Source organism: Engystomops pustulosus, chromosome 2 (genome assembly GCF_040894005.1).
Source record: "Engystomops pustulosus chromosome 2, aEngPut4.maternal, whole genome shotgun sequence".
Classification (NCBI taxonomy): Eukaryota; Metazoa; Chordata; class Amphibia; order Anura; family Leptodactylidae; genus Engystomops; species Engystomops pustulosus.
This window is the reverse complement of record NC_092412.1, coordinates 133,251,790-133,276,556: the sequence shown is the minus strand read 5'-3', so window position 1 is coordinate 133,276,556 and position 24,767 is coordinate 133,251,790. Positions and strand designations below refer to the sequence as shown.

Below are 24,767 nucleotides of genomic sequence, written 5' to 3'. Positions count from 1 at the left end.
CGGTCACTCCTGCAAATTGTGGAGCAGATGATCCTCACATGTTCCAAATTATGGAGCCGACGTTTGTGGCCCGAGAACTTCACACTTTCGTGAGTAGGATAGTTCAGGGGGAGGAGAAAAAGCTGCTAAAATGGCCCAGCAATCACCTCATTTGCATCCAATAGAACATCTATAAAAGGAAGTAGAATCCCACAGAACCTTCAAGATTTTGTGTGGAAGAATCTACCAAAAATACACCTGAGCAATGAATAGGGCTAGTTTCTCCATACAGAAGATGTCTTACAGCTGTCATCACCAACAAAGGATTTTGTACAAAGTATTTAATACATTTCAGTTAGAGTATTTCTCATTATTGCACCTAATGCATAGACATTTATGGTGTGGATTTCTTTGCCAGTGTTGAGAATATAAATTGCAATTTTTAATAACTTCAGCTGATAATTATTCCTGCTCCAGGGTCACCTGAGCGCTACTTTTCTTTGGTTCCTTGTCATATGTGCCCACATCTACCTGGTCTCCTGCATCGGTGAGCGCTTTTATCAGTAATGGAAGAGCTCATTACTTTCTGTCTGTTGGGAGAGTCTGTTTAGCCTAATGAGTGCAGTGGAACAACCTTGTGGTTGTGGGGTTACTGTAATAAGTTATCTTTTGTGGGGTTTTTTTTTTTTTTTTTTTTTTATGCCTTTTTTTAAAGCTTCACCAGTAGTTTTAGTGGACATGATATGATGGGGAAGCCCATGTAGAACTTTCGCACCCATGCCCAGAAGCCTTTAACTACAGCTTCTATTTTCTTGATAATCATGAGAAAATTTACACTATCTTTTCTTTTATTAGATATTCTATCTAGCATCAATCTGTCAGGAAGCTGTATACATTGTACACATTACATTCACCTGGAGGTCATGAAGGTGAAAATGGCAATCCTCCATGCTGCAAGACCTCACCAAAGAACTTCCCATATTTATGTCACCTGATGTCACTATTCCCCTTTGGATGTCATTGAGGGTGATGTTTGGTTAATTTCCTGTTACACCAAGGTCTGATCATACAGTGTATGTACATCATACATAAATTATGCTAAAATGCTTCTTCCCTGCTAAATATTTCAACCCCTTCAGGTCCAAGCCACCAGGACTGTTTTAAAAAATTTCACCTGTCATTATAGAAGGTTATAACTTTGTAACACCCCTCATAATGAGGGTTTTTTTAGATTGTTTTCTCATCACACATTGTACTTCAAAGTAATAGTAACATTTTGATGATATCTTTTCTTTGGTTATGGAAAAAAAAGAAATTTGGCAATTTAAAAAAAAAAAATTATTCAACATTTTCAAGTCCAAAATTCTCTGCTTTTCAGGCAGATTCAGAATTGTGGGTGCAATTTTTCTCATTTTTATGAAAATTGCCAAAACCCGTATTTAGAGGCACCTCCTCAGCTTTAAGTGACTTTGAGAGGCCTAAATAGCCCATAAATCATGCTATTTTAGAAACTATAATCCTCAATGTATGAAAAATCAACTAGTAGTGTGTTGACCCTTTAGTTTCAGAGGGCATAAAACAAAATGAGGGTGCAATTTACAATCTGTAATTTTTTTTTTGTTTAGACAATAAACAGTCACAAAGTATTAAATGACGAAAACCTCCACAAAGTTTGATACCCAATTTTTCCCAAGTATGCAGATGCCCCAAATGTGGTGGTGGTTGCTGTATGGGCACAGAGCCAGGCATAGAATGAAAGGAGCACCATTCAGGGCAGATCTGCATTGTCAAATTTTACAGGCTATAATTTTTTTAAATTTTTTGTAATTTGAAATTTTCTTTGTTTTACATCGTCATGTAACATGTATAACATATAGATCTTTTTTGTTTTGGAGCTTATTTTTTGCCGGACAAACTGTACTTTTTCTTGGTATCATGTTGTGGTAAATGTTACTTTTTGATCACTTTTTCTGAGGTCAAATGTGTGTGAATTTTTTATTTTTTAATTTTTTTTAAATGGTGTTCACCCTACAGGTTCAGTGACTATTTTATTTTTATGGGTTGTTACGGACGTTGTGATACCCAATATGTTGTGTTTTTTTTTTTTTTGTTTTGTTTTTTTTTTGGGTGATCTGGAATGAGACTTCAGGGGACTTTTATTCTTTCTAAAGAAATCTTTAATTGTATTTTTTTTTTTTTTTAAACTTTTTTTTTTCTGTTTTATTTTGTCCCAGGGTAGGACATGAACAAGTGATCATTTGATCACTTGTTCATTGTCATATACTGAAATACTAATGTATTGCAGCATATTCAGCATATTACATAGTCGGCCTATGCAGTCTGCATAGGCTGACATTAGCACTGTTAGGATTGTGCAGAGTGCACAATCCTAACAGGCTGCTACTGAAGGCTGCTCTGGGGTCCTCATTGGACCTGGTCGCGGCAATGCACTATAGACGCCGCGGTCACTGTGAAAATTATGTTAATAACCATAAAAAAGGAAACTGAAAAGGGCCTGGCCCTTAAGAAGTTTAAGGGGTTTTTCCACAAAAGAAAATTCTCAAATCTCAATCCCCTAGTGATGTTTACAAAATAAAGATCATTTTGACCCCTTACTTTACAATTTTACTCAGTTTTATTGCTGTTTTAGCTCCTATCAGGATTTTGATAAGTGCAAAATCCTAGGTTGTGGGCGGGGCCTCTCTAAGCAGACACATTATGATCCATCTAGTTCTGTGGGGTGACCATGTGGTTACATTATCAGGGTACAGATATATATATTAATATTACATTATCTGCCTGGAGTTTACAGCTTCTCTTTCCTCATGATGTGCTGGCAGGAAGTGAATGGGTGAGTGTCAGTATGAGCTCCGTGCAGGGGGCGTGAACACAGGCTCAGAGCAGAAAGACTCAGAAATCTCAGCTCCACTTTGTCACACAGGAATCCAAGATGGGGACTCAACCCTAATTCAGAAGTTACAGGGTCGTGTCTAGGGGCAACTGAGATTGTATACACCAGGAATGATAGAGACGGGTTGGAATTATGTGTGAAATGCTGCATTGTTGTTAATAACCATGATTTAGAGAATTTGTTATTTTGTTATCCTGAGTACATTTAAGAATCTTGTCTTTGTGGGAATATCCCTTTAAAGGACACCTGTCAGCAGGTGTGTCACTAGTCCTGTCACTACTACCTGTTGAAGCAGCTCACAAGGATCCCATTACAGCCTCTATCTAGTCATTTCATACATTAATCATTGTAAAATCATAATTTCTTTATTATGTAAATGAGGCTGGTCACATGGTCAGAGGCAGTGATTTCACCTGTTCCCCCTCCCCTCTCCTCCCCCTGCTCATGTAATGTATAGTAAAGCATAGTTAGTGTATCTGCTGACATGCTGCATCCTCCTAATACATATGTGCGATACACAGACATCAGCTACACAAGTACCTGACATACCTCCGGGCTATAACATGGCTGCCCGGAGCTGTTGTATCTCTCCTATATCAAGCACATTGTTGTATCAAGCACATGGAGCAGCCATCACAGCATTACACAGGCTGTCAGTCAAGCACTGGGGGGGGGTGGCTGTACCGCCCACTCATGAATAAGCTGGACAGCTTGAATATGCTAATGACTCATTGGACATTGCACAGGTCATTTGCATACAGCTTTAGGACCTCATTGCTTAGGTTTACAGGCATGTAGAGGGACAATGAAGGGATAGAGGCAATGCTCTCTAATGGCAGTTTATGAAAATATATTTAGATTAGAGGGGTTATTTTGCATGACGGGTTCTCTTTAAGTACAGAGGACAAATGCCAAGGAGGTTGTTTATCATTAGACAGGCTCCTTGGGACAGTTCTATTTCTGGAGCTCAGATTCATTTAAATGGCTTTAGGCCTTTAATAAATGTTCTTATGCTACTACTTTTTTTTCTTCATAAAGTCACAAAATTCATAGATCCCATAGGTCAACAGCAGGGGACTGGAGTAACTATACAAATTGTTATGCAATGTGTTTTGGGAGTGGCTCTATGTTTACACCACAATGCTAAAGTTGCAAAAAAATGCCAAAAAAGCCAGACAAAACGAATAATTTTAAAATGCATATAATTAAATGTATCATAAAAGTGTAAAAAGCTCTGCCTACATGAAATGGCCTTTTAAGCAGCTTAATTTTTCATGGAGCATAACACATAATATTAGAAACACAATCTCTCATTTATATGTAGTACAACCCTGACACAAACTGAACTAAAAAAAAAAAGCTGATGTCTATGCTTCTGTAGAAAGGGTTGCAGTGTGGAGGTAAGCAACTTTATTATCATAGATCAGTGCTTGTACCACTGCCGTTTTAGATTTACAAAGTGGCTTCTGTGTTCCAAAGCGTAATTTTTTTTTCTGTGCTTTATCCTTAGGGGTATATGGCTTCCCACGGTGTCCTGGAGAAAGCTCACACATTTGTGACTGGATCAGGGAGACGTTAAATGTTGGTGCCTACACCAAAGTCGTACAGGAACAGTAAGTGCAAAAATAGAGAAGCTGCTGTCTGTTGTAACCCCCAGATTTTAGCAGTAAACTGTTGTTGGTTGATTTCCAACTGCATGTGTATTAACTAGGTACTTGCTGTCTTTCAGTTTGGTACAGGCGGAATATTGGCATGACCCTCTGAATGAAGCCCACTACAGAAATGGCAGCATATTCCTGGCAGACATTAACCAGGAGCGTGTGAGTTTTTTTTTCTTTTTTTTTTCCCACCTGCATTTTTCACCAAACACATACATCATAATAAGAAAATTATGTGTTTTCATGTTTTTTTGACCTCTAAAACCCTTTAATCTTTTTCTATGGCTCAAATTTTAAGATGGGTTTTGTGTGTGGAAAAATAACGAATACATTCCATACATAAATTGTGTGAGACCACATCAGATAATAGAGCAGGATTAGGTGTAGCCACACAGCTTGGGCTACGTTCACGTTGGGAGGATTCTCATTGTATACCTACGATGGAGGGCGGCAGCATATTCCAATGTATGCTTATACAGTGGGATACGTCCTCAAGTTCAGAAGTTTATCTGCTTGTCCTGAAGGAAAGATGAGAGGACATTGGCAGCAGCTTGTAATTTGGTGCTGATGATGTACCTGAACATCACTGAGGGAACACCCACAGTATAGATTAAGTGGAGGCCATTATAACCTATGGCAGACAGATGCCACTATACCTACCCTCCATAAGCTATAGAGGTCTCTGCTGAAAATAACGTTTTAAATGTTTTTTTTAAATTGGAAGCGGGATGATATAGTGCCAACTACTTTTCATTCTGAGTTTCCTGCTGGATGAGATGTATACTGAGCAGAGACCAAAAGAAGGCCTCTATCAGTATGTCTATGGTCACGTTCAGAGTGTGTATCCTAACCCAGTGGTCCCCAACCTTTTTTTGCCCAGGGATCGGCTGTAAACATATATTTTCTCCAGGGACCGGTAGGTGGGGGGGGGGGGGGGGGGAGATACAGTCTGGTTTCTGTTTCATAGCCATAAATGTAAGTTTGCATGCCCCACATAACTCCCTGTGTGCCTAGCTAATATTGTCCAATTTCCTGAAGAAGCCCCCCTCCCACACTCTCTACTTTCCCAGCTGAACTAAAAACAAAAAAAAATACTCACCTTCCTTGTTCCCCTGCAGCAGTCTTGGAACCCCAGCGCGGCCTGGAACCAGGTGTTCCATGGCCCGGTCTTGGGCCATGGACCGGTGGTTGGGGAACACTGTCCTAACCTACTGTCCCAAAACTAAATTTGAATATAGACTTTTGGGACCAAATCTAATGCAACATCTGAGGGTCTATCTATCACCACTTGATAGATTCCATGAGGAGGGTAGTTCCAAAGATAAGGTCACTGTCTGGGCATTTCAATGTATTGGCTCCGCAAAAACAAAACTGTCACTCTCTTTCCTTATGTGCCCTGCTATCTGCCCTAATATGAGTTTGTCCTCATATGAAATGGTGTTGCACCCATTTAATGTATAATTTCTATTCAATAAATATATGTTGGCATAAACTGCTCCTTGGGTACACACAGTGCACAGGAGTAAAAGTAAAGTGAAAGAGAAATTTGACTTCTGGACCATAGATTTCTTTTCTGTTTAGTGTTTGGAACATTTTGGTGGATTTGCAAAAGTATAGCATGTGATGAAAACAATGTTGGAATGAGCCAAAATAGGAGGAAAGGAAGCTGTTTTCTCTGTAAATAGAATATATATATATATATATATATTTAAGTTTTCCTGTTCACCTGTGCTACTGATTTTATGCAAAGTTCCTTTTGAAGGTTAGTCCCCATATAAAAGGGAAAGCAGTTTCTATGTTAGACACAGTTCTACTTCCTACTGGTCTGCGCTATGAATGATAGTTTTCAATGTTTACACAAGTCCAGCACCTTGTCTTCATATGCTACTGTTCCAAGGTGTAGAAAGCATAAAGTCACCTTATGTTCTGATCAGTGGAACTCCTAGAGGTCAGACCCCTGCTAATCTGGTATTTATGGCTTATCCTAGTTAAAGGAAATCTCAGGGTTATGCTTACATTTTCGTCCAATGAAATGGAGTCCTTTGCTATATTTTTTTTCTATATATAGGAATTTGACTCATTTACATATTTTCTAAAAGTCAACAGAGCCCCTCTGCCGTATTTTTAATTTATTCACCTCTCCACTACGAGGCTGTAAGCCTCTTCTCTCCCCTACTACAGGCAGAGCGCTGGTGACATAGATACTACCTGTGATGTCACTGCCTCTCTGCCTGGAGCGCGGGCAGCCAGCGTCATACTGGAGGAAGGAAAGGCATGGCCTTCGGGGTCTGCCTTCTGTGATTCTGATGATAATCTCCTTAAACCCACCACCTCTGCACAATATAAATAGACCAATTCATTTAATTGTTATTGGCTGATATTGAGAAGTTATTCCTACAGTGCTTGCTGGACATCCTACAATCATCTTGCTGCAAAACCTAATAGCAATTTAGGCTACATACTTACAGTGGATTAGTTGCAATGCCTGTTGCTTGATATTCTGCTGTGATGTAAAGTAGCAGCAAATATCACAGCAATAACTAGACTTTTTTTTTTTTTTTATATATATGGTATGGTCAGCAGATACATTATTGCCACTGAAAAAAGAATAGGTGGATTGGCAGCACCAAATTAGGGAAGATTTATAGTAGTAGGAAGCTTTATTTCTGTCAGCTGGAATGGAAGCATAGCCCTAGTCATGAGATGCTTCTTTTTAGCTACTTGCAATGTAATATTTGTACCGGCTTGTTTTATCTTCTCAGAGTATAAATGAGAGTTACAAACGCAATCTTCAAAGTCTGGAAAAGTTTGTTATGGTGAAATTCCTTAAAGACTCAATGGTGGATCCTGCTGACTCTGAGGTTAGTAGAACTTTACATCAATATTGTACAATGTATCTGCCCTGGAAATAGAATATTCACAACTATTTTCTTCTAGTGGTTCGGATTCTACAAACCTGGACAAAGCAAAGTGACCATGACATTGCAGGAGAGTTCTCTCTATACAGAGGTAACTAATTGTTTATATTTCACTAGCTTCTTTCAAATTTTTGGAGAAAACCCCTTGGGTTTCATTCTAGTATAAGAGTAAGTGTACTGCCATCAGGTTTTTTTTTTTAAGTAATTGACAACAAAGTGTTAAGATCTTAAAAAAATACAGAAGATACACAAAGGCAGCAAATACAGATCCATAGGTTACTTACATAAAATATTCCTTAGGTATCTTATGGTCCATGTATAGTTACGGATGGTTTTTCTCATGTTTGTTTGTTTTTATTTATAGGATCGCTTGGGTTTGAGGGAAATGGACAAGGCTGGAAAGTTGGTGTTTTTGGCTGCAGATGGCGACCACTTGAGTTTTACAGACAAATGGTTCAACGAGAATATCTTACCGTTTCTCAATTGATGTTCCCTGTGTTCAGATTATATTCTGAGAAAAGCACTTCTGTCAGTTGCACTGGAATAATATTTCACTACTAGCAATAAATTTCATAGCCTCTCCATCTAGAATTAAATACTGTTAACCTAGTGTTAAAGTGTCTCTACAACACAATCTTCAATTTCATATGATGGCCCTACTCTAACTGCAAAACCAAGATGTACTTTTCCTTTTCTACTTACACAGCAATCTATATAGCGCATAGGCAGTTTTTCAGCACACAATTTGTGCTAAAAAAAACCCTAACTCAGCTTAGACTGGAGTCTATTAAAAACAAACAAAAAAAATGAACACTACTCTCCTTTCCAACGAAAGTCCTCTTCGGGTACCCTTGTGATACCAGCGGCTCACAAACAATGGTGTGTGTGCGCGCGTGAGGATCCAAAGCAAGGAGGGGGAGGCGCGCGCATCACAAAAGTGAGTACAGTCTTTTTTTTTTTTTTAATTACAGGGGGAGCGCAACTCTGTGACCAATGCATTTCCCACCCTCTAGTATATACATGGTAATCTACTGAGTGTCATATTGTAACAGAAAAGGGTACTTTTGTACAAGCGCCCCTCCTCCCCATTTACTCAGAGCTGCTACAAATAGTTTCTCTTCCTGTTCTGTGGTTAATTTCATGCTCAAAGTTGTTGCATAAGGATAAGCTGTCAATGTAAAACCACCAATGTATCCAATTCTATTTCCCCTGGAGAGAAGAAAGCATTTGAACTTGTCCACATCTTAGGCCCCATTCACATGGCAGTCGTGCAGACGCATGCTTTCTTTCCCTGAATGTACAATCGGGCAGCACTGTTTCCTATGAAGAGGGGAGGGATGAGTGCTACTAGAGACAATACATGTATCCATTCCTATTGCTTTCTTTTGTGCAACTTTTTAGGAGTCAAGAAATCTCATAAAAAGTCTCAAACTAAACATTGTACTAAAGTTAGCTGCCTCAAGGATTTAATGCAGTGTCCCAGGTTTATCTCTGTAACCCAGATGTGAGACTTTTGGGCTCTAAAACTGTCCCATTCTTGCACCTGAAACAGAGCATGCTCGACCCAGACTTAATTTTGGGAGCTACTATTTGGGACCAAGTTGCACACCACAAAAGTGAGATTAACTGGCAACTCATCACATGTATCACAAATTGAGACCAATTTTAGGAAATTTGAAAAAGTGGCAGCTGAAAAACAAATACATGTGGCTCTCTCTTAGTAAAATCTCTTGTGGTCTGAAGTTGTGTCAGAATTAGCATATGTTACATTATAGGGGTGATTTATAAAGAGCTGGCACATTGTATGCCAACTCTGTCCCATGAGAATATACCATAAAACCAATCACTAGCCACTTAGTCTATTGCAAAGTTGAACTTTCCCTGATGACTACTATTTGTTCAGTTGAAGGATGAACAGATCCCATAAGGCACATGACCTCAGTGTTGTATAGATAATACATCCCTGTCTCTTACAAACCTGCCTTTCATCTTTATATTAAGGAAAAAAAAGCAAACAACTTTATTTTTAACTTTACTTTGAATCTTTAATAAAATGCTTGATTTGTAAACTTGTATATTCCACAGTCTGTGCAAGAACCGCTTCTGTTCCCTTAGTATTAGAGCAGAACCTGCTTACATACATATTGGAAATGTTCAGTACACATTGGCATTATATTAGTTTAAGTTTAGGATCAGTACAGAGGTGACAGGCCAGAGAAGTAATTCATAGAAGAGGGAAAACCATTGCATATATCTGAAGATGCTTATGTGTATATATAAAAAAAAAAAAGTTAAGTAAACCCTGGAAGTGCTGAAAAGGATTGGCCAATAATCAGGAGCTGTATTATTCCCCGTATATGGAATGAAAAAGATCCATTTACAAAGTGCGCATTATCTAGTTAAACTTTGGTCCAATTAACATTTTACTGGTCATCCAGCCACTACCCAGAATCAAGTTTATGACAGTCAGGACCTCTCCATATCAATTGGCACAGGAGGGGTAGGACAGCAGGTAAGCATAAGCAGCTCTCAGTGGACTTCTGGCACTAATCAGGTGTGATACAGTAGGGCATTGATCAGCGAGGATCAGATCTCTACCTATAGCTAGAGTAATCCTCAAGAAATAAGCAGCAGAGAGAACACAGAGGGGGCTGGAGAGGACATGGTGTCCAGCCCATGTCACTGCAGGCAGGTTACTGCATCTACCCTGCAATCTCAGTCACTGTTGTCACCAACTTCGCACCATTCCAAACAGTCTTGAACTGTTCTGGTACAGGGAACTCGCTCTACAATAAAACAATGTCCACAGTAAACATTAAACAGGTGGCCATTGGGCAAATATTTAGAGGTTACAAGAAAAAAAAAAAAAAAAAAACCACAGCAAAAGTGGTCCAATACAATATACTTACAAATTCTCCTCCACTGTTTTGGACCAAAACATTCATTTCTGAAGATTTGGCGCTGATGATCTCACAACTAAGACTGTCCTTGCTTAGGTAGACGTGACAGCCATCAGTTTTATTGATGGATATAGTTGGCACTTTACCCAACACCTAACGAGAATGGAGGAAACAAAGTAAGGGCAACTTACCATTAGTTAGCAGAACTAGATTGCACATACACCATTACTGCCATAACATCTATACTGAATATACAACTTTCTAAATAATTTACATTCTATTGTTAAGGAATGCATCAACATTGGGAGAAAAGAAATACTGGACCGCACATCATACAATATCTATTACCACTAGGCTATATTAATAAAACAAACTAGAGGTTCAGAGTTACATTTTGATCAAAAAGCCAAATGTACCCAAGAACCTCAAGTTTGTTTTGAGAATGTAGTCTAGCGACAATAGATCATTGTATGATGTGTGGTTGTGCAGTCCAGTTTTCTCTCCCAACGTTGTTTTAGTTCTATTCTATCCCCTTTTTTTTTTGTCTGGTACCAGCACTCAGCCCCATTCGACCCAGGTGTTTTTAAATTAGGAGACTGTATATGGTGACCAACTACTTCTTCTCAACCAGTGTCTAAGCCCACATGGAACAGCGAGTATTCAAGAACTGTTTACATACTTCCTACTGCTTCTGTGGTGCTGGTCCCTGCTGGCGCTGTGTTGCACTGGCCGTGAATGCTTTATTATCCTAATAGCATAGGTACCCACTAGAAAAAGGTCACCGTGATGTAGGCTTATGCAATTTGATCAAAATGTAACCAAGAACCTCAAATTAATTTTGTCAATGTAGGCTAGCGACAATAGACCATTGTTTAACCCCTTAAGGACGCAGCCATTTTGCAGGTTAAGGCTCAGCCCGATTTTTTGGATTCTGACCTGCGTCGCTTTATATGGTTATAACTTTTGAACACTGTTACTTATCAAAACGATTCTGAGATTGTTTTTTCCCCACATGTTGTACTTCATTTTAGTGGTAAATTTTGGCTGATAAGTTTTGCGTTTATTTACAAAAAAAAAGAAAATATGATAAATTTTTTGAAAAATTTGCCATTTTCGAAATTCAAAATCATTGCGTTTTCAGGCAGATAGATTTACCACCTAAATAAGTTGCTGAATAACATTTCCCATTTGTCTACTTTACATTTTCATAATTTTTGATATGTCTGGATAATTTATTTTGATGTCACGCGGCTTACAAAAAGAATATCGCTTTTCCGGATTTTCAGAATTGACTATTTTGGGGATAAATACAGTTTGGAATGAAATTTTACATATTTAGCATCAAAACCCCCCATATAACCAACCCATTTTCAAATCTGCACCCCTCAAGCTATCAGAAACAGCTTTTACGAAGATTGTTAACCCCTTGAGATCTTCATAGTAATTGAATCAAAATGGAGGTGAAATTTAGAATGGTCAAATTGTTCCCTTATACGTTCATTTAGCACTAAAATTTACACATTTCCAAAATATAAAAAGAGAAAACCCACCATACAATTTGTTCTGCAATTTCTCCTGAGTACAAAGACCCCCCACATGTGGCCGTTACTTGTTTTATGGGCGCACAGCGAGACGCAGAAGGGAAGGAGCGCCCTGCAGCTGCCAGGATTTTAGTTTCCTCATTGGCCCCTTTTGAAGGCTATAAAATTTTCGCTTTTGCGTTATTGGGGCCATGTGATGCCATTTTTTTTGCGCGATGAGATGCTTTTTCCATTGTTACCATTTTGGGGTTGGTATCACCTATTATTGAAAATTTAGGAACTTTTTTTGAGGGCAGGAGTAGAAAAGCATCAATTCTGTACTGGATTTTTTACCCTTTTATTTTTGGTGTTCACCGTATAGACTAATAATCCTGTTATCTTTATTCTATGGGTCGATACAATTACGGGGATACCAGACTTAAATTTAGTAAAACGTAAGAAAATATATTCGTCAAACAAAACCCTAATGTGGGGAAAAATCTATCATTTTTGTATTGCCGTCTTCCAAGTGGCATAACATTGTTACTTTTTTGGCTACGGAGCTGGTTGATGGCTTGTTTTTTGCGGGACATGTTGTACTTTGCACCAGTATCATGTCGGAGTACACATGGTTTTTTGATCGCATTTTATAGCATTTTTTGTGGGATTGAATAGCTAAAAATCATAATTTTTGGAAGGTTTATAGCAGTTTTTTTTTACGGCGTTTATCGTGGGGGTTCAATAATGATTTACTTTTATTCTACGGGTTGTTACGGACGCGGTGATACTATATATGTGGGGTTTGTGTTATGATTTAGACTTTTTTTTAGTTATATGTCTCTTTATATGTTTTGGGCATTTTTAGTGATTTATTACTTTATTTTTTTTATTGAATAACATTTTTTTTTTTACTTTTTCACTTTTATACCATGGTACATGAACAAGAAATCCTCTGATTGCTTGTTCATGATAATATTCTGCAATACTGATGTATTGCAGAGTATTATCAGTTTCAGCCTATACACTTGCATAGGCTGGCACTGTGCCAGTAAGATGACGTCACAGACGCCATCTTACTGGCAATTCTTGCAGGTAACTCTGGGGTCCAGATCGGACCCCAGAGTTACTATAGCAACGATCGGCGCCCCCCGAAAACGGTTCGGGGGGGCCGATCGTGGGGGAAAGACCCCCCAGATACATGTTAGATGCCGCGGTCGCGCTGACCGCGGCATTTAACGGGTTAAGCACCAGCGATCGGAGACAACTCCGATCGCGGGTGTTACACTGGGGTGCCGGCTATCAGTCACAGCCGGCACCCTGTCTTTCCCGATGCCGGTTCGGCTCAGATCTTGAGCCAAACCGGCATCAGCTCAGCGTCCGATATATCGGACGCTGAGCGGGAAGAGGTTAATGTGTGGATGTGCAGTACTGTTCATTTTTCTCTCCCAATGTTGGAAAAGGAATGTAGGTCTGCAAGATCACGCTAAACTGGGTCTGTCTACAGTTTTTATATTTTAAACGATTAAGTGTTTTCTGGGCTAAAAATACACACAGTTGTCCTCAGCAGCTTAAAGAAAATCTACCATCAAAATCAAGCATGATCAACTAGAAGCACCTACTCATAGACCCAGGTACCTTGACTGTGGAAATCTTATATTTGTTATTCATAGGTTCCTCCCTTCTAAAAAAAAAACAAAAACAAACTTGAAATCCTTGATCTATGTGCAAGTGTCATCTGGTTTATCCATACTTGATTTTTATGGTAGTCACTTTAGCCCAATTTTTATTTTAGAGGACAGACCAGCTCTCTCCTTTGTCACCACAGATCTGCTGTTATACAGAGTTCAGTCTCTAAATTGAGAACATGGCCATCAGCTTCCCGTTTCATTCTTTATTAGCTGCAGAGTACATCTGATCTGTGGGGCTCTGAACGTTTGACCCCCAATCTGATATTGAGGATATATTTGTTTGACATATCAATATTTTTACAAAACCCCTCTAGATCACATCCAATTAAATATATCAGGGGGAAATGTATAAGAGGTAGAGACGCAAGACAATCTGTACACAGGTGGTCTCTGAATTTTAGCCCCAGGCTGCAAGGGTCAACATAAGTGTTATTAAAAGTGTTTGCAATGAAGCCCCAGTAGCCTCCTCCTACCAGATAACTTCAGCGCACAGCGATGCATGCGCAGATGGCAGGCATCGCGGACGAGGGCGCACAGCTATGAGGAGCTGCGCGCCGAAGTTATCTGGTAGGCGGATCAAAGAGGCTACTGGGGCGTGGAGTAGCCGCGCCGTGTAGCCTCAGCTCTGGCTACTACACGCCCCAATAGCCTCTGCTAATATGTAAATTTTCTGAAAAGTTATTAAGATTAGCCCTCAAAAGGCCTCTCCTCACATCCTATAGATCAGTGGTGGCGAACCTATGGCACGGGTGCCAGAGGCGGAACTCCGAGCCCTTTCTGTGGGCACTCAGGCCATCACCACAGGACAGAGTTCACCAAACAGGACCAAATCCACCAAATCTTCCTGCAGTCCCAGGCAACTTATGAGATGCTGCTCTCAGCACAATTTTAAAGCAACACTTTATTGGCTATTTGGAACTGCGGGAAAAGTGAGGTGGTGTTGACAGAACTGCATTATCTTTGGAGGTCATCCTGCAGGACGCACCATTCTTCCTCTACAGAGAGAACCTCTTTCTTTTTAACTGTATTGGTGGCCTTAGGAGGCCGATACAATTGAAAGATGGGGAAGAACACGTAGCAATAAAGTTACTGCTTAAAATGCTGCATTGGCACTTCACAGTTAATTAGTGGATTTTGGTCGTAGATTGGGCACTCAGTCTCTAAAAGTTTTGCCATCACTGCTATAGATGCACCTACCACCCGATCTACCTTTATAGGTGGATCCGTGGTGGTAGGTTCCCTTTAAGTACAAACCTAAAGATCTTCTACGTAACCCGGAGACTGCCAGTACTGAAAAGGAGCTGTCACAGATGACAACTTAACACATATTCAAATGCATCTGGTGGAGAGATCAACACTGAAAACACCATCTGCGATGTTTTTATCAAACATTATTGCGGTGCCTCCATTATCTCTGGCAGCCTCTTAACCCCTTACCGACACGTGACGTAGTAGTACGTCACAAGTCAGATGTGGGTGAATGGAGAGGGCTCACAGGCTGAGCCATCTCCACAGCCGATAAGTCTTTGCTGCATGTTGCAGCAAACACTTACCCGTAACACCCGCAATTGATAGCCCATCGCTGCCAATGGCTTTAAAAATTAAAAAAAAAAATAATAATGGTGGCGCATGGGCACCGCCATCCTGGTGAAGATTGCAGCTCCCCATGACAACCTTGGGTCTTCTGAAGACCAGAGGCTGTCTAGTTTTAACCTATTTATTACAATCTGCAATTGGAAAATCCCCATATGCTGGTACGAACAGACAACCTAGGGTTAAAGTACCCTGGGGTGTATTCAAGTCACCCACTTTCCCTAGAAGTCATATAAACAGTAAAAATCATAAACATGTTAGGTATCGCAGAGTCCCAAAGTGTCCAATCAAAATATAACCGTTTTTCACAGCGTTTAACCTTGTAACAGAAAATAGTGTCCAAAGTCAAATGGCTTTTTGCCATTTTGAAAAAATATAAAAATTTCAATAAAAAAAAAGTACAGTCCTGTAAATAGAAGCATTGAAAAAGTCATAAAAGGTCACCACTCCGTACACCAAAGCATGAAAAAGTTAAGTGGTTAATTTTTGTAAATGTATGAAAACATAAAACCTAAAACCTATACAAATTTGTTATCCCTGTGATCGCACCAACCCAAACAATAAAGTAGACATGTCATTTTCACCAATTTCACTGTATTTTGTTCTGCTTCCCAGTACACAGCCGGAAATATCCAATACTGTCATACAGCTCTTCACATGGAAAAATAATTAAAAAAAATTATAGATTTTTGAAGGTGGGGGAGTGAAAAATGGAAATGCAAAAGGGCCTCTGTGTTAAGGGATTAAACAACTGTGCCTAGTCATCTGCTGCTCCTTTCAAACGGGACCAGCAAAAAAAGCAATAAGATCTCCAGACTCTCAGGCATTCCCATATTTGTCAAATTATATGCATACTATAGATCAAAGCATTCTTCACAACCGCCATACGGCTATATACATCCTATTTGCACATACACCATGCAGAAAGGACGTCTATAAACATCTTGACAGTGACCAACTTTAAAACGGTCATATCCCCTGAACTATGGCACATAGAACCATAATTTTAAACAGAAGAATGATTTTGATGTACAGCTTTGTATTCCCGATTGTAACTTTAACAATGGATATCTCCGGTTCTCTTAAAGGGGTATTCCCACTTCGGCAAATTAATGTAATTGTTTGTAAGATGAAAATAAAATTTTCCAATATACTTTCTGTATCAATTCAGTTTTCTAGATCTCTGCTTGCCGACCTTCTATAGAAAGCTGCATTGTTATTTCGGCCATAGTCACACAGATCGTTAGATCACATAGATAACTTAGAGCTGTGTGACATAACGAGCCGTGCACCTGTATGACCATGGTCAGATTTCTGTCCACTGGAAACAAACATGGAAGATTTCCATAGAAGCACAGCAAGCAGAGATGTCGGACAGCGTGAGGAATCGATACAGAAAGTATATATTGGAAATTTGTATAACTTTTCATTCTTCAAATAATATCCATTACTTGTTGAAATGGGAATACCTCTTTAAGCATCCACGCACAATCCATATATCATAGAGGCATAGAGGAGACTATCCTGTTTAATAAGACACTAGAAAGTGTTTCTACATGCAAGGGTTCAAGAGATCTAGGCGTTTGACGTGTGCTCCCCTCCAGCCTGTCAGCTGAAGGTAGAATATAGAAGGAGCTGCAGGAAACACTTTCACTTTACAGAAGTGCATGCACCTTTCTGCATCTGTAGCTGAACCTGGGAAAGGGTGAAGGAATAATTATGTACACATGTAGAACATTTGGTTACTACTTAATTAAAAAAAAAAAAAAAAAGAAAAAAGTCTCACATGCCATGAAAATAAAAAAAGTAAAAATTGTCACGATGTGTAAAACTTTTCCAGAGATATCGTCATTTAAAGAAAAGCATAGCATAACTTCAAAAATTGACCTCGACATTCAGGAACCAATGGCCGACAGTAATGAAGGGGTTAATGTTATTTTGAAGTTAAACCCCCCCACCCCAAAAAAAAAGTGCCATGCGTCACAAAAAAAAGCAAAAACATTTTTTTTTGCAAATAGCACACCAAATAAAGTAATTGGCATTAATCCACTACGTCCTCAAAGCATTAGCTGAAGTAATCCTGCACTTACCTGCACTTTAACATCGCGAGCGTTAATGATTTCCACAATCCCTACTGCATCTTCAAATACTAAGCCAAGTTTCTTGCAGTTGTCTGCAGATATTTAAGAACACTGATGTAAGATAGGGAAACAACAAACTATATTGTTTTTATCTATGTGTTGCACACTTTGCCCTTTAGGAGCTAACCAGAGCCTAGGACCGATCCATAAAACATATTTGGGCGGACATGTGAGACTGGTGTCTGGTTTGTGATTCTATATACGCATTTTTATTATACATTTTGTGAGTATATTTTACTAAATAAATTTTAAGTGTAAAGAACATACTACAATATCCATACGCATATTTCTTTTAGTGGTTTGCTATGGGGAATAGTGGCAATGAAACGTGATGGAGTTGGTCTGAATGGTGGCCTATTTTTATCCTCTGGAGAGAGATTGACCATCAAACAACGGACTGGTTGAATATTTGATTGGAAAGAACGAACAAGGAAACTGTGGAGCTCCGGTCAAAGTAACTTTTTTTTATAACCTTTATTGTACAGTGAATCCATTACTTTACTCACCTATAGTTATGGAGTTGATTTTTCCCTTGATCTGCAAGGTGCTGTTCACACACTTGTATACATAAACTACCTGCTTAAGCTCGGTGTCACTGATCACCAGATTGGAGGCATTGTCATGGTTTTCCTGTAAAAGACAAATGGTTTGTATGAGTATATTGAAGAGTCTTCATAGCCCATTGTCTTCTCTAGGGGCCATCCTGATGGACAAGTGACAGATTCTCATAAGCCAATATCTCATCACCTTTACCATTGATTGTCTGACTTACTCAAGTCCTGGCACAAAATGTCCTAGAACCATGACTGGTTTGCACTACTTGGTGCCTGTCAAGAAAGGATTATAATTTGTTCTTTTGCATACATGGGGAGCATACAGCAATCCACCCACAGTATTTAACTTGCTCCCACGTTGAGTATCAGTCACAATAAGCAACACACTACAACCTAATGTAGCTTCAAGCTCTCTAGACAGAAAGGTACCCATTTCTATAAATTTTTTTTAATGAAAACATTTTCATATTTTACAGGCCTGTTACTCCAAATTACGCCCTCCCTCTCATTCTCACCCCCACTGAGACAAACATCCCCCCCAACCCAGAAGTGTAGACAAAATACATATCATAGCGTCAGCTAAGGGATCAAAAGATAAGTGTACAGCTTGTATGCATCACGTTATAACAGGAAACGAGTATCCGATAACAGGACATAAGCAGTTACAGAAATGTCGAGAGTGGATATCGAAGGCAGCCCGACAGTATCTAGCCATTGGCCCCACATGTGTTCGAATTTTGTATTTGCTTTCCGTCTACAATAAACACCTAATAACAGACCAAATACACAAACCACTGGGACGCCAGGAGGCAAGTAAATGTTTAATTTTTTAAGCAGCCCCCTTAAAGCCAACAAGGTTTTTTTTCTCCCTACAGTCTCGGACAACCCCTTTAAGGGATGCTTTGTATGCTGCAATGCTAGTAAGGGGTTATATATCCTTATGTACCCTTTAGTGCCATCTGCTACAACTAGGTCAATGATCTCATGGGTAACAATAGCCAATTCAGTATCCCGATTTTGTACCCCCATGGTATATATTAACTGTAAATATTGATCTTGGGTATAGGCGAAATATCCCGCACAGGGGATCCAGTCGTACACTACAAGTTCCTGACATTCAGGTTTCAACATCTTGGCTCTAATTGTACAATTATAAAATTGCTTTATTCATAAAAGGTAGCACTACTGTGGGGCCTCTATCTTCATTTAAAGGAAATCTACCACTGCTATTTACATACATGTAAATAGCCCTCCGGTGCTACCCCTTCGTCATCTTCGGAAGGGCGATGGCTTCCGATGTTTAAATATTCACACCTCTTTCATTGTAACCTCCTCCTTCAGGTGCCAAGAGCCGTGACGTCACCAAGCTCTCAGCACATATCGCCGGCCGGCTGTACGAGAGTTACTATCTGTGCATGCGCGATAGGTGCCGAGAGCTTGGTGACGTCACGGCTCTCGGCACCTAGAGGAGGACGGTTACAATGAAGGAGGCATGAATAATTTAACATCAGAAGCCATCGCCCACAGATCGCAAAACCTCGCCTTTCCGTCACACTAATGGAGCAGAAGGCTTTGCATCACCGTCCTGCTCCATTAATCTTTATGGAGCCGATGGAAATTGCCAAGCCCCCGTGGATAGGGCCCAACTTAAATTTTATGGGAAAACCCCTTTAATCTCCTGAGCACAAACCATAAGCAAAGTTTGCTGAATGTTTGGTGGTATACTTACAACCCTCCACTTCTTGCCTTCTAGTTCAAGCACAGGTGGTTCCTTCTTTGGAGCTGGTTTAGCTGCAGGAGAACCAAGGTTTGTTGGTTTAGGACTAGTGAAAGGTTTAGGTCCACTTCGGACTTGGCCACTCTGTGACTTCAAAGCAGGATTTTTGTGAGTCTTCATATCATCAGACACATGTTTCAGGGCTACAGGACATGGATGCAAAAATCATTACAATCAAAGAGCTGATAAGACTGAAAAAAAAGCCACAGTAAATATAATTTATAATCCTACTATGTTAATCCACGAATAACAATGAACCCTGCAAAGCAGATTGCAAATGGCCCCTTGTTAGAGGAATAATCAATGGCCGGATTATTATTAGTATTATAATTAATAATCCTTGGCTATGTGTACATTAGCCATTCAGCAACAGCTTTCAACTAGATACACAATGCCGACTCAATCTGTGAGGCCATGTTCCCACATTCAGTTTTTCTGACGCAGTTTTTAAAGCAAAAAAAGCAGGTGTGGATCATAATAGACGAGAACAAATTGAAAGGTGCTACTGCTCCTCTCTTTCACTACAGTCCTGATTTGGACATCAAATACTGCATCTAAAAAGCTTAACGTGGAAGCGCACGGAAGCGTAGAACATGGCATTAACAAAAGCTGACATTTGTGTTGTGAGAACAAGGTAGTTTAACAACTATCTTATCACGTGCTTAGAGGAAGCCTGTCACCGCATTTTAACATTACCGCTAGTGGCAGGTTCCCATGGAGGCCCAATTGACTAAATGCCACATTTAAGCAAAAAAAAAAAACAAAAAACAAAAAAAACATAAATCAACTTTATCTTATATTAACTTGCATAAGTGGGTCGTGTCCTGTTCAGCTGGTCCCTCTACCCCTCTCCATGCCCAATGCCTCCTCACCATTTAGAACTTCATGTTATGTGACCAGGTTTATGTCATCTAATGTCCTTTGACCCCCTACAATTTGCTATATCTACCACATGAAATCACACCATTCTGCCATGGACTTCAACTCCTCCCCAACCCCCGAGGAGGAATGCTGGGATTTCATGTGATCAGTTTAGTGGGATTTGTGATCAGTAAATTTTACAGGGAAAAGGACCTTAGCTGACATCACCCGTCACATGGCATGAATGTAACAAAATCCACCTTATAAAAAAATTAACACAATAGAGCTGTATGTCTGTAGTTGAATATTGGCAAATGATTCCCAAGAACTAGTTCCATGCAGAATCATTTCCAAGCAGCGAGACCTGTCAGCAAGGAGACAGGGCAGTGCCCAATATTTGAAGAGACACGGAGCTGTCAGTCGAAATAATAAGGGTCAAGTATGCCAATTTGCTTATCAGAAAAATGGCTGAAATTAAGGTACAGTGCCTCACTGGAATCTAATTTTAGGTGATATAGAGTATAAGAATCTAAAATACATGCTGGTGTCTGGCAGAATCCAGTCTTAAGTGTTCTTGGTTTACAATCCTTGATCCTAGATCATTCTTTCTTTACCACGTTATCAAAATGAGTGCATACTTCTTACCTCTAGTGATATTCTCTCCCTGGTTAAGTTGTGCAAAAAGTTGTGAACGAGCCACAGAATCATCACTTGGAGCCGATGTTGGGGCAGGTGGAGGAGGGGGAGGTGGTCCTCCAGGTGGTGGAGGAGGTGGCCCAACTTTGGGGGCAGATGGAGCACATGGTGCAGAAATGGTAGGCCCAGCCTTTGGCCCCTACGCATAAAACATACACAGTGGAAAAATTGAAAATCTAATTAAAAAGGGTCACTCCAGTTTGGCATCTTATTGCTCACACATAAATAAATTACACTTACAGTCTTTCTCCAACTTAACCCTGTTGTATGATTTTCCTTGATGTAGTTCTGTAGCTCTGTCCAGATATTCAGGTAGGAGCGGACCCAGTCTACATGTTTCTTATCACTGAAACAAAAGAGGCACCAACGCTTTACTTTTGTTCACCATGTTTATCTTTAAATGTTTATACTTGCGTATAAACAACGTCAAATAGGAGCTGCTAAGGACATAGGTGAGAATGAAATAAACACAACTTACACATCCTTGAATTCCTTTAAGACTCTATTAGTGTAAAACATTGCTGCATCGGTCATTTCCTTCACATAAGGACCAGGCTTGGGAGACTGTCAATTACAGGGTGAAAAAAATGTTACAAGAGAAAATAAAAGTACAATGTTCAAAGGAAGAAACGCTGGGAACAACTAGTTTCCATTAAGATAATTAATTTGATCACTCAGACTATAGTTTACGATGTTTCCATATTAAACATGAGTGATGGGAACAGATTATACACAATGGAAGCCGTGAAGCAATGGAAAGATTAAGTTTTGGCCCCAGGACTGGATCTTGGAATCTGAGGAAAGTGATAATTCCGGAAAGAGAATTTCATGGTACCTTTTTTTTTCTCCTCTACTACTAGACCATGTTCAGAATAGTTCATCCATACATTGCTAGCCATTCTTTGTCAAGCAATGGGGGATCATACATACACCCACACAAACACGTAGCAGTAATCCACTAAAACAAAAGAGAACACGGCATTGCAGAAAATTAATGGATGAGTGACAGCTCACCACTGCGACCCATCCAAGAGCAGGAACACTTTCACTGAGGGCTGAAAGATGATTGAACTGTTTGCTGCCCCTGTTTTTCTCTCTGAATTCTTGAACCGCCTGAATTTGCTTGGACACAGGAGCTAGGAGCGCTGAAAGGTCCTTCTATGGAAAACAAAATTACAATAAATGAAATAAATTATAAAAGATATTATTGCAAAATGTCTCCTCCCTTGTGATCTGTTCTTAATAACGGATACATCCTCCTACTAAAGAGAGACAAATAAAACAAAATACTAAAACGTGCAGCTTAGCACGTTATTATTTAGTGGCACTTATAGAAAAAAATATAACAACTAAATTATTCACAAGCTTTTATTATAGAACTGGAATGTTACTGAATATACTACTGGACCTAATCACGGATTTTAACAGATACAGAATTCAATTATAAAAATGTGAATCTTGTCTTCACTATTTAAAATGTATACGTAGAAAATAATTGCGCCATAAGTAAATAGTCTTGTCCTAAAGTACTCTGAACCTTTGAATCTGCAATACTCAAAAAACAAGGAACAGTTTAGCATGCAACAGGAAATACCGATATGCAAGAAAGGAAATACTATGTCAAGTGAAAGCCTACCTCATCTGGCTGCTGAAACTGTGATGCTTTAACCAAGATTTCACGTTGCAAGTTTAGTCCCACAAGCAACAACCCAGCCTAAAGAATGAGAGCGCAATGTTAAACTGTACAGAAGGCACACTCATTAATAGTTATTTTCTACCAAAATAATAATGGGGCTGATTTATCATTTCTTGCAAACAAGTTTTCTGCCGCAAAGGGCATAAGAAAAAGTCACAATATTTGGTGGTGGGGAAGCAGATCAAGGAACCCAGTTCCCAAGTATATCAGTTATCCTGGAAGTCTTGGGGTGTTGCAAACTATACACCCATCAGCTTCACAATAGATGCAACATTTATTAGTATCCCTTTTTGAGCGACCTTGCCTTATCCTATAGTGTTAACATGTCCTAATCAGGAAAAACCACAGAACTCATAAGAGTTGTAATGCCAATAATAGAAACAGAGTTTAAAAGATTTTATTCAATAATAGCACCCCAGGTAGGTTAAAGTTGTGTTACTCATTAAAGTTTCAACATTTCCACTAATTGTTATTTTCGTCCATCCTGTGCTAAAAAGGCAAATCACTTAAAAGTACCAGAGAACTGTGTATATAGAGACAGAATTATTATATATTTAACATAAATAGTTATTTAAAAATCAGCAAATTGTAAGAGCTTTACGTTCTATATGTGTCTTGCTAGGATTTGAAAGAGATTTACTGGAAGCTCGACTCTCAATTATACTAACCTGCTTCTCCACATCTCCACCTATTTCCTTGCTAAGCTTCATAAATTCTCCTACAGATCCACCGATGAGAGCATCATAAGCCTGAACGAACTGTGCCGTTTCTGCATCAGATCACATAAGAAAAGCATGAGGTGATCCATTAATCTATAATGAATACAATATGCTGAGAAGCCACCAAGACATTTACCTGCAGCAGAAGATCCAGCTCCTGACCCCCCTGCAATATACTCCAGCTTCACCACTGCCTTCTCCAAGCGATCAACTAGTTTTTGTAGATCCGCCATGATTTACAACCTACGTGATTATAAATACCGTAAAATGAAGGAAAGTATGAAAATAACTTATACTGAAGGTCCGCTACCTAGGAAGCATCTCAGACAACAGACCTACAGCAGCTGTGAAAGTGGGGGAAGTCTTCAAGTGTGGCAGTCTCTACGGTACACAGCCTATATATATATATACTACAGGAAGTGAACAAGCGTGTCTCAGCAGCTCCCCACACATTCCACAAATGCAAACGCCGCCTTATACTTTCACGCTTCAAAATAAAGTGCAATCCAGCTGTGAGGCGGGCCAGCACTCATCATAGGAAGGACAAGCAGGTAGCTCCTCTAGAATTAGAAGAGACTGCATGTAGGAGAACTGAACCCAACATAGTGAGATACACGGAGTACAACTACATGATCATAGCCCGGGCTGCAGAGTGCATCTATGGATTACATTACAAATGATCAGCCTTAGTAGGGACAAGTCTCATCACTTCAGGACACTGCATGGCCATTGCGCAGACATCTCCCACTTAAAAGTTAACGGCTAACCAGCCTAATCCCGCCGGTAATAGCATTACTATAGCGCACACTATAGGGGAGACATGATGCAGGTTTCCCCCACACGTTTCAATATATTCACAACTAGTCCCCGTTCACACACTACATCGTTACATATACAGAACGCACCTGCGTCTTCTACGCACACAATTCCTAAAGCACAGTTTGTATGCACATACACTTAGCCGGTACCGTAACGGTGACCGTAAGAGCCCCGCCCTGCTCACCTCCGCCGCGGCTCCTCTCTGCCCCACTTCCGGCTGTCACCTCCCAGTATGCGCCGCGGGAAATCACTTCCGCAAGCCAACCTGTGGGCGGGGCGTAGAGAACCTGAGGCACCTTATAAGGCAGAGACCAGTGAAGCTACGACCAGTTTGTGA

The 24,767-nt window shown here is 39.8% G+C and overlaps 2 protein-coding genes across 4 annotated transcripts in view; one reads left to right on the top strand and one right to left on the bottom strand.

Annotated features, from left to right (window-relative positions):
* The window catches only part of PPT1 (palmitoyl-protein thioesterase 1), a 24,470-nt gene extending 14,650 nt beyond the window's left edge, over positions 1-9,820 (top strand). The window contains exons 5-9 of the mRNA XM_072136502.1: positions 4,401-4,503; positions 4,620-4,710; positions 7,311-7,409; positions 7,486-7,557; positions 7,831-9,820. Coding sequence (XP_071992603.1) covers positions 4,401-4,503; positions 4,620-4,710; positions 7,311-7,409; positions 7,486-7,557; positions 7,831-7,953 — 488 coding nt within the window. The 3' untranslated portion in view covers positions 7,954-9,820. The remainder of the gene's footprint in view (positions 1-4,400; positions 4,504-4,619; positions 4,711-7,310; positions 7,410-7,485; positions 7,558-7,830) is intronic.
* Positions 7,890-24,767, bottom strand: CAP1 (cyclase associated actin cytoskeleton regulatory protein 1). Of its 3 annotated transcripts, none has more exons than XM_072136499.1 (13): positions 24,615-24,767; positions 23,748-23,854; positions 23,561-23,661; positions 22,833-22,910; positions 22,211-22,354; positions 21,675-21,760; positions 21,437-21,542; positions 21,146-21,335; positions 19,592-19,782; positions 17,815-17,938; positions 17,258-17,340; positions 10,376-10,519; positions 7,890-10,252 (listed from the first exon to the last, which is right to left on the bottom strand). In XM_072136499.1, exons 2-13 carry the CDS (start codon positions 23,842-23,844, stop codon positions 10,169-10,171), a joined length of 1,428 nt encoding a protein of 475 aa, XP_071992600.1. In that variant the 5' UTR covers positions 23,845-23,854; positions 24,615-24,767; the 3' UTR covers positions 7,890-10,168. The 3 variants fall into 3 exon arrangements, with proteins under 3 accessions (XP_071992600.1, XP_071992601.1, XP_071992602.1); XM_072136500.1 differs by having other exon boundaries at positions 24,517-24,626; XM_072136501.1 differs by lacking the exon at positions 24,615-24,767 and adding an exon at positions 23,947-23,971.

Coding starts and splice junctions, on each gene's coding strand:
- CAP1 (XM_072136499.1), bottom strand. CDS start 23,844: ATGGCGGATCTACAAAAACTAGTTGATCGCTTGGAGAAGGCAGTGGTG. Junction 23,662..23,747: donor AGCTGGATCTTCTGCTGCAG/GTAAATGTCTTG, acceptor GATCTGATGCAG/AAACGGCACAGTTCGTTCAG. Junction 21,336..21,436: donor GGTTAAGTTGGAGAAAGACT/GTAAGTGTAATT, acceptor TTTTATGCGTAG/GGGCCAAAGGCTGGGCCTAC.